Source organism: Pristiophorus japonicus, chromosome 2, assembly GCF_044704955.1.
Source record: "Pristiophorus japonicus isolate sPriJap1 chromosome 2, sPriJap1.hap1, whole genome shotgun sequence".
NCBI lineage: Eukaryota > Metazoa > Chordata > Chondrichthyes > Pristiophoridae > Pristiophorus > Pristiophorus japonicus.
This window is the reverse complement of record NC_091978.1, coordinates 270,161,612-270,171,444: the sequence shown is the minus strand read 5'-3', so window position 1 is coordinate 270,171,444 and position 9,833 is coordinate 270,161,612. Positions and strand designations below refer to the sequence as shown.

General features: G+C 42.2%; 1 protein-coding gene across 1 annotated transcript; it reads right to left on the bottom strand.

Moving 5' to 3' along the window:
- Positions 1-1,307: 1,307 nt before the first annotated feature.
- On the bottom strand, positions 1,308-7,563 carry tada2b (transcriptional adaptor 2B). The gene has a single exon (XM_070871371.1). The coding sequence runs from the start codon at positions 7,520-7,522 to the stop codon at positions 6,260-6,262; it is 1,263 nt and encodes a 420-aa protein (XP_070727472.1). The 5' UTR covers positions 7,523-7,563; the 3' UTR covers positions 1,308-6,259.
- Positions 7,564-9,833: the final 2,270 nt, after the last annotated feature.

Below are 9,833 nucleotides of genomic sequence, written 5' to 3'. Positions count from 1 at the left end.
AATTGAGATGAGGAGGAATTTCTTCTGAGGATTGTAAATCTGTAGAATTCTCTGCCCCAGAGAGCAGTGGAGGCTAGGTCATTGAATATATTTAAGGCAGAGATAGACAGATTTTTGACCGATAAGGGAATAAAGGGTTAGGGGGAGCGGGCAGGGAAGCAGAACAGAGTCCATGATCAGATCAACCATGATCTTATTAAATGGCAGAGCAGGCTCGAGGGGTCAAATGGCCTACTCCTGTTCCTATTTCTTGTGTATTCTCAGTCTGCATGCGGGATATTGATTATCCTAGTAAAGCAATGTATAATATTTTAAAGTATTTTTCGAGCCTTTCCTATCATGAGGAAATCTCAAATTAAACCCCCTCCTTTAAGATACCAATCAAAAAGCTTAGGTAAAAAATATACAGATGTACAAAATATAGAGAAATAGAAAAATGTTCAGAAAGTTACAGGATGCAACATATTAATATGGTTCTATGAACTGGTCAAGCTTTTCCCTGTTGAAATAGGATGGAGCAAGAATTTCTTGATTTTCTTATAGCACTACTCGCCCCCACCCCCCGATGGCAGTGATTCATGGTGGTTACAGTTCGCACACACCACAATCAATCTTGGGGTAAATTTTGAGTCCAAACTAGCAGCAAGGTATCTTGCATGTCACCAGCACAATGAAAAATTGTGAATTTCCAGTATGCACAAGCAGCAGATAGGTACCTTGACGTTGGTCCGGACTCCTAAAATCTAGGCACATATATACATACACATACACACACACACATACACATTATAAACATACATCTGTTATCCAAAGCTAGAGTCACTCTTCATAAAATCTTAAACTCTATATATAAACTGCATTACTATTATGCTATATACCTGTGGGTTCTACATTACTATACCTTCATTACCCTTCAGCCATCAGGCTGTCTGCTGGTCAGCTACCAGATAATGATAAGAAAAGTAAAGCACCACAGATAAGTAACAAGGCAATAGTTCAACCGAGTGGCTTGTGCTTCACTCTTGCAGTAGAGGACATCCTAGAACCATCAAATGAATTAGTCAGACATATTTTAAATATCCCCTGTGCACTAGTACCACATACAGCTTTTAGTCTTGTTTCTAAAATAATCTCTCCGGAATGTCAAACAAGCAGACCCAACATCATTACTTCGGTATTTCTATCACATGATGGGAACTAAATCCTGTCATCTTCAAAAAGGTCATTATGCCTCAATACACCAAATTAGATTATCTTTTTGGAGATAAACAGACCTCTTGCAAAAAAAAAAGGCATTGCACATCACACACAAACAAAAAACTCACTTCTGTTTATTTTCAAATATATCACCACTGAATACAAAGTACTTTATTACCCACATTAGCAATGGCAACCAAGAGGAGCTTAAAACAGTGTGAAAATTCCATGGATACATTCCAGTAAGTAAAAAATAACTAGGAATGTGTTTGAGACTTGAACATTATGCAATCACCAGAATTCTGAAATTAAGTGGAGAGCACAGTATCCTTCCATTCTAATACTGACATCCTCCTAATTTACCGTGCCCAAAATTAATGCTACAGGGCAGCCACTGACTAGTCCACTAATACAGACACAAAAGCATATTGCTGGTGAACTTTATGGATATCCATTAAGATGAGGAATTTCAATACAGCAAATGGAACATTTCCACCCCGTGGCAGCAAACACTCAGAGGTAAGGCATGTGTGGTGCAAAGCTTCGTCTGCCACAAGGTGCCTGAACCTCAAGCTCACCTGCTGCTTCAGTGTCGCATTTCCATTTTATTTTTGCCATCCAGCCTCAATCTCTGAACAAGGTCACCACATTATCAACTCCATGCTGAATTGTGGACACTTTTGTGCTGTGAGGGCCAAAAGAACTAGGATAAACCTTATTTTGAACAGAGAACAAAAGAACACTTTCATCCCATCAGTCTGACTTACAATCCATGAAAGACCACGCTTAATGTTACAGGCAGTCTGTAATAATCTGTATGTCTTTCTACCTTTACTAGCACAGTACAAAGAGCAGCAATGAATGAATATATCCATTGGTCCACTGAATGAGACATTCCTACTGTTAATTGTGCGCTTCTCTCTGATGGCTTTGATTCCTTGCTATACAGTTCCACCAGCAATCTACTGATAACTCACCCAAATGGCCATATTTTGTGTGTACTTGCAAACTATCAGGAGGTTATTCAATAGCAGAAAGTATCAATCAAGACTGCTCCGGATTGTACCCAATAGCCACACACTTAACACTTTTCCAGTAAGGGTCACTGGATAAAGAGCAGGAACCATGGCCCATTTTCCTTTCCAGGGACATTAACGACAACTGTAGCACAACCAACCTGCTATCCGAGTTGAGATCAGTAAATTCAGCAGAGCAGGAATTCAACCAGTGACCTTCTGGCCTGTAACGCTTAGTGCTACACTGAATGGTGTCTTTACTTACTAGATTATCGCCTTGGTCCAGCATCATAATGTCGTAACACTCCATCTTATTTACATGGAAGGCAATATGAAAACTAATGGTAAACTAATATGAAAAGGTCCAAAAAGACAAATGATAAAGAAATTAAATAGCGTATTGTTTGGATTCAAAGAACAACAAGATATACACAAGACAGCTCATACATTCCTAAATGTGTTCTAGCCTTCTAACATACTTGCAGCCATTGCTTATTCTCTGAGCCATCTATTATCTGTGATTTCTGTTAAAACATTTTTGCTTTAATTTTTCCACCATCAGGTTCTCATTTTTCTTTGCTACCAATGACTTACTCATGTAGTTTATCAACCTCAACATGATGCCAGACATAGTACAAAAACCACTTGTAGATAAAATAGGCACTTGTATTTTATGCAAAATCAACAGTTGGTCAGGGATGAATTGCAAATAAATATGGAATATCCTTGCTGGTTGTGGGCTTTGTAAACCAGTGACATCAAGTGTACACAGATCAGGAATTAATTTGTCTGTCTGTCTATTCTGGACTGTATTAGCAAAAGGTAACTGTTCAGCATTGTCAAGTATGACTAGAAATTCATCCATGCGTTACACTAATTAAAAAGTCAGACTTTCCCAAATGGAACCTTACCCTGTCGAATTATACCCCAAGCAAGGAGTCAAAGTTTTCAAAAGAGGAGGGATATAAAACTGGCACAAAAAACAAAAAGGATGCAATTTCAATTTCTATTTTTAAAAAAAAAGGTGCGAGCTCTCTTTTTATGGTGACTTGATGCAATGGTCCTCTTTCATATGAACAAGATGTTACCAATTTCATGTCTTGAAAGGAATGCAACAAGGGGTCAGGGATAAACAAAAATGGAATTTCTAGCCAATAGTGCAATAATATCAGTCATTAACCTCACAATATTCAAGTTGTTAAAAGCATAAATTTTCTTAGAGAGCATCATAATTTCCCCAAAATCTACAGCACACCAACATTCTTTTGCCTATTTTCATTGAAAAAAAAATATTTGTTTAAACATCAATTGCTGATAACAACCTTTCAGGATTGAGAGAGAAGTGTATTGACCCTGAATTAATATCAGATACCAAAGGTGAGTAATCTTGTCACATTCCAACTGCACATTAATTTCATGGTCGAGCTCAGCAATCTTCCAAGCCAATTCTGAAGTTATATGAACAGAAACAAAAGTTCTCTATTAGTTCAATTGATGAGGACAGAAACTGAGCCATACAAACCAGAAAGTCACAGCTTTGATTCAGTCAGTTCTGAGTTAGCTAATTTCACTCAGAATTGTACAACTGGTCTCAGCCCATTTGGTTGACACATGAATAGCCAACCCATGGCCAAGATACAAGTGGAACTTTACCTTGTCGAATTAGACCCCAAGCAAGGAGTCAAAGCCTTCAACAGAGGGAGGAGATAAAACTGGCACAAAAAACAAAAAGGATGTCATTTCAATGTCTTTTTAAGAAATGGTGCGGGCTCTGTTTTTAAGGTGACTTGATGCAATAGTCCTCTTTCATATGAACAAGATGTCTCCAGTGTCTTGAAAGGAATGCAACAAGGGGTCAGAGTATGGAGGCTACTTGAAGCCAGGCAGTGATCAGTAGCACTACTCTAACTATACCCAGATTCCACAATGACAATACCCCAACACCATGCAGCAATCTCATTGTATAAACAGAGTAACAGTGAACTGTTTAGGACCAAAAATCCTTGACATGGTTTAAGGTCATCGCTTTTTAAATCTTTTTGGTGATCAATGACTTAGCTATCTAGTATAAAAAGTCAGTCACAGAAGTTCTGTATTGCCCTTTATGATGTATTTACTTACAAGTGTGATCTCACCTACCAAATTGAAAAGTGCAATCTTCAGTACATGGCACACATCACTTGCAAACAGCAAGGCTACACAAATCAAACACCTGTTCTCACCAAGTAACTTTCACAACAGTTTTGATTTTTTTTTTTAAAAACATAGCAGTATACTTTTCAACAGATGATTTTGTACTGGAGATAGGTATGTCATTTCCTTGCACAGTTTTATGGTCCAAGGATATTAGATCGACAGTTCACCCATCAACTTGTCAGCCCTTATTTTTTAGCAACAAATACTGTGTTTTTCTTAAAAGAATACAATTTTATCATTTCCGTCCCAGTAAAGTTTTAAAGTAGGGCATGGAGACTATGACACAGTATGGCATAACACAAGGTTGCATTTGCCAACATGGTAGGTCCCTGATTTTAGTCAGGCCGCGTTGGAAAAGGCACTGAGCAAAGGTGAGCTATTTCCTCATGCAGAGGGAGCAAAAAAAAATAACTCAAGAGGAAGCATCAATCCAGGATATTCTCCGATTCCGTACAGTACATAGCTTAAGAATGGAATTGGCGCAAACATGGGAACAGCATATTTGCCTATCCTTTAATGAGGGGAGAAACAGTGCTTGTGAGGGTAACAAAGGAACAAGAAAATATTGAATATGTCAGAGAAAAAAATATTTAAAAGTTTCTGGTAGCCAAAATGCTCACAACTTTGAAACTGAGCTCAAAATTATATAGATAGCAAGACTAGCAGTAAATGACAAAAATAAAAACCCATTAGTACTCCAACTTAATAACTTAAAAAAACTCAAACTGTATTTTATACAAACATTTCTTGAAGGCCATTTGTAAGACGTGCACAAGAGGCTTCCTGCAAGTGAGTGCACAGTTAAGTGTAATGTTTAAACAAGTTGATTAGGTCAGTCTACCGTCACTGATCCATTGTGCAATGGACCACTGCTAATTGAGTCCTGTTGAAATATGTCACCCAAATTCTCAAGATTTCTACTGAATTATTTCAGCAAGAGTCAAACAAGATCTTTCAAAAGTCCACATTTTTAAACAAATCATCAGAGGGCTTCTCTGAAGTGAATTGTATAGCTTTGAATCTCTGGTGAGACTGTTATCCCCTGTTAAAACCGAAGAGTTCTAGAGTCTCAAGTTTGCAGAAACACAAAAAGGCAAAAAAACTACCATTGAACACATCTTATTAAAACCTTGAATAAAGCTTAGAGCTGCCCATTAAACAATTATTTGTTTATCTCTTATCACAAGAAAGAGTTAGCGGTACCTGCCACTATCCTGCACCAGGGCAGCTTTTACCCTCATTGCAAGGCATAGAATCAGAAAATATGTTGGCCAGATTGTCAAGTCCCTCAGCAAATCCATTAAATACAATAATCCAATGCTATTTTCCCTTCGTCTCTAGTTTTTTTAGCAAAATAATTTTGCTATGAGCCAGAATTAGGACTTGTCAAATGGCAAGAATCTGTATGGATCAGTAGGTTTCTGCTCTGGTCTGTAAGTCAGTAGAATAAGGCCAGGACAGTTAAAATGACACTGTCTTGATTTTCTTGGTTTAGTGCCTGAAAAGCTATAAGTTGTGACCCTGAAGACAGCAGCCAGACATTACAGCCCTTTATTTCAGACAGACATTTTCATGGCCATCGTTTATGTTCTCTTTTAAAGGCTGCATTGTGTTAAACAGGGCTTGTTTAAGATTTACTATTCTTTCTTTACCTTATCTAAAGAGACAATGCGATTTGATTTAGTCAAATTCCACTGTACGAAAACCTTGTATTCGAATCCCCGTTAGAGGGGACTGGCAGTTGCGTACTAAATCAACAGACGTTTGGACCTTTTTAAGAACTTTTTTCCCCTTTGTCTTTCTTGGAGACATCTGCAAAATATTATTTCCCCCTTTTAAAAAGCAAAACATCAAGATGTGTCCCTGGCTATCCAACCACTTTCCGTTAAGAAATTCAATATCCTCTTCTTTAAAACTTTGTCGAGGTAGCTGGGCAGGCGGCTCTTGGAAGGGATGCCCTGCCTTTTCTGCAGGTAGTCTTTGATGATGATGGTCTTGACTGTCAGATACCGTGTGGGGCTGAGGTTGAGCGAGCTGCACAGCACCTTCTCCCGCTCGGACAGCAGATCAAAGCTGGGCAGGTTTTCCATGGCGTTGAACTCCCCTGCAGCTTCCTTGCCCCCGTCGTCTTTACCCCGCTTGGCGCCGCCGTTGTTCTTCATCTCTTTGCGTTTCTCTCGCTTGTGCCGGGCCGCCTCGTACTCGGCCGACTCCTCTGTCTTGTCGATGCCATTGCGCCGGTAGCGCTGCAGCTCGCGAATCTTGGCCCTCAGCGTCCGCTCTTTGTACAGGTTGTCGAAACAATCGTCGAACTCTTTGGACGACATGAACTGGCAGATGGGCCGGAGCTTGACCCGCAGCTCCTTCTCCTCCTTGGTCACCTTGCGCTTGAGCGGCTTTTCCTTGCGCTCCTTGCCCAGGAAGGTGGGCACCAGGCTGTAGTCGCGGGCCATGTTCTTGCGCCGCTGCCGCTCCCGCAGCTTCCTCACGTACATGTCGACGTGGGCCCGTTTCAGCTCGATGTCCACGTCCTCGTCGTCGTAGTTGACGGCCAGGCCGCTGATCAGGGTCTCGGCGTCCTGCAGGTACTCGATCTCGTAGTCGTCGCGCAGCGGCATATAGCCGAGCTGCTGCTGCTCGGCGGCGCTGATGTCGAGGGGCGGCAGCGGCACGGTGAGGCTGGGCGACAGCGGCCCGCCGCTCGGGCACGTGTGGTCGGTCACGCGGTTGGGGATGGAGTCGGGGATGCACGCGCGGCCCAAGTTGCCATGGATATACATGCTGACGTAGTGCTCCATCACTTCCGGCGGCGCGCGCGCCCCCACATGCGCGGCCATGTCCTCCCAGTTACCGAAGCCGTACTGCTCGATGGCATCAAGCAGCAGCTGCTCCTCCCGGCTGGTCCAGCCCCCCTCCGCCTCGGCTCCCCACAACGTGAACCTGCCGCCGTCCACCAGCTGGTAGCCGTGCCAGCGCCGGTGGTTGCCGATCTCGGCGCCGGCCGAGAAGCACTCGGGGCACAGCTCGATGTCCTGGCACTCGGTGCAGCGGAGCCGCAGGCTCGTCACGTCGGCCAGGCAGTAGACGCAGTACTTCTTGCCCAGCTCCGCCATTGTGCGCTGAGGCTGCGCACTGCGCGCCCGACCGCTGCCGCCGCCCCGCCTCTCAGTGATGGCTCGAGCATGCGCGGTGGAGCGCCGGCTGGCGACCATGGCGAAGGGAGCACTGCACCCGGGGCGGGCGGGAGGAGGGTTAAACGGACTGTACCACTGCGCAGTTGAGCGGGTTGGGCCTTGTTTTATCAGCTCGCCCAGGAGCAGCAATAGCTATTGTGTAAATATATATTGGTAGCCTCCATGTATAAAATAAACTTTTTAAATACAAAGTACAGAATCATCTTTACATATCAGCTTTAGGTATATAAATATATAGAATTACAGAATGATGCAACAAAGAAGGAGGCCATTTGGCCCATCGTCCCTGTGCTGGCTCTGTGGAAGAGCTGTCTAATTAGTCCCACTCGCAAGCTCTTTCCCCATAGCCCTGTAATGTTTTCCCTTTCACGTATTTATCCAATTCCCCTTTGAAAGTTCACGGCCTGGATTTTGCGGTAAAAATAACGATGATGCTATCAGCGCTCACCGTTATTAAAGTGTAAATCAGACAGCAACTTCCGGCGACCCCTCGCGCAGTTAAACACAGATATAAGAAATTTGCTGTCCAAGTTGCACTGCTCCTCCAGAAGCTGCTCGATAACTGTATCTCACTGAAGGACTCTGCATTCCAGTGTAAGTACAGTTTTGTAACGGTGTGATACGTCTTAATTACTGCCAATCAACCACTGACAGTGAAAATTAACTTTTACAAGTCTCATTCTTTTAGATTTTAATTATTGTTGGAGATTTAAAAAAAATTAAACTCTTTCTGTCTATTTTAGCTCTCAATCACATCTTTCTTTCCCTCTATTTCAATTTCTGTACATGATTTGACATTGAATTAAATATTCTAACCTACACTTCCTAGTTCAGACTCTGCGTGTTCAGAATTCTTCAACTGACTGGTTAAGGAGATACACAGCTGTTTGCCTTTTTCACACACATCATCCTCTGTAGAGGGCATCACGCTGAAATGGATTTCTAATCAACGTAAGTTCCAATGCAAAAGCCCATAGAAAGTCTGTGGGCAAGTGTAAGTGCAAATGAATGGCTAGCTCGTTTGTTTGCCACTGACTGCAAAATCCAGGCCATCTGCATCCACCACCCTTTTAGGCAGTGCATTGCTGATCATATCACAACGACTCGCTGCTTGAATTTTTTTTCCTCACAAGGACACAAGACAAGAACACAAGAAATAGGAACAGGAGTAGGCCATTTGACCCCTCGAGCCTGCTCTGCCATTTAATAAGATCATATCTGATCTGATCATAGACTCAGTTCCACTTCCCTGCCCGCTCCCCATATTTATTCCCTTATCGCTCAAAAAATCTGTCTATCTCTGCCTTAAATATATTCAATGACCCAGCCTCCACAACTCTCTGGGACAGAGTATTCCATCGATTTACAACCCTCTGAGAGAAGAAATTCCTCCTCAACTCAGTTTTAAATGGGCGGCCCCTTATTCTGAGTCTAGTTTTAGTTTCCCCTTTGAGTGGAAATATCCTCTCTGCATCCAACTTGTCCAGCCCTCTCATTATCTTATATGTTTCGATAAGATTGCCTCTCATTCTTCTGAACTCCAATGAGTATAGACCCAATCTACTCAACCTAACTTCATAAGTCAACCCCCTCAACTCCGGAATCAACCTAGTGAACCTTCTCTGAACAGCCTCCAATGCAAGTATATCCTTCCTTAAATACAGAGACCAAAACTGCACGCAGTACTCCAGGTGTGGCCTCACCAATACTTTGTACAGTTGGAGCAGGACTTCTCACGTCGCCTCTAGTTCTTTTGCCAATTACCATAAATCAGTGTCCTTTGGTTACCGACCTTTCTACCACTGGAAACAGTTTCTCCTTATTTACTCCTTTCAAAACCTTTCATGCATTTGAACACCTTTATTGAATCACCCCTTAACCTTTTCTGCTCTAAGGGGAGCAACCCTAACTTCTCTAGTCTCGACATAATTAAAGACCTGCATCTCTGGTACCATTCCTCTGCACCCTCTCTGAGGCCTTGATATCCTTCCTAAAATGTGGTGCCCAGAATTGAACTGAGGTCTAGCCATTGTTTATAAACATTTAGAAAACTTTCTTGCTTTTGTACTCTATGCCTCTATTAATAAAGCCAAGGATCCTATATGTTTTTTTAACAACCTTCTCAAACTTGTCCAGCCACCTTCAAAGATTTGTGTTCATACGCCACCAGGTTCTTGCTCCCCTTTAAAAATGTATTATTTCATTTGTATTGCCTCTCCTCCTTCTTCCT

What these genes read in the sequence shown, in the direction of transcription:
- tada2b (XM_070871371.1), bottom strand. Translation starts at nt 7,522, where the DNA reads ATGGCGGAGCTGGGCAAGAAGTACTGCGTCTACTGCCTGGCCGACGTG.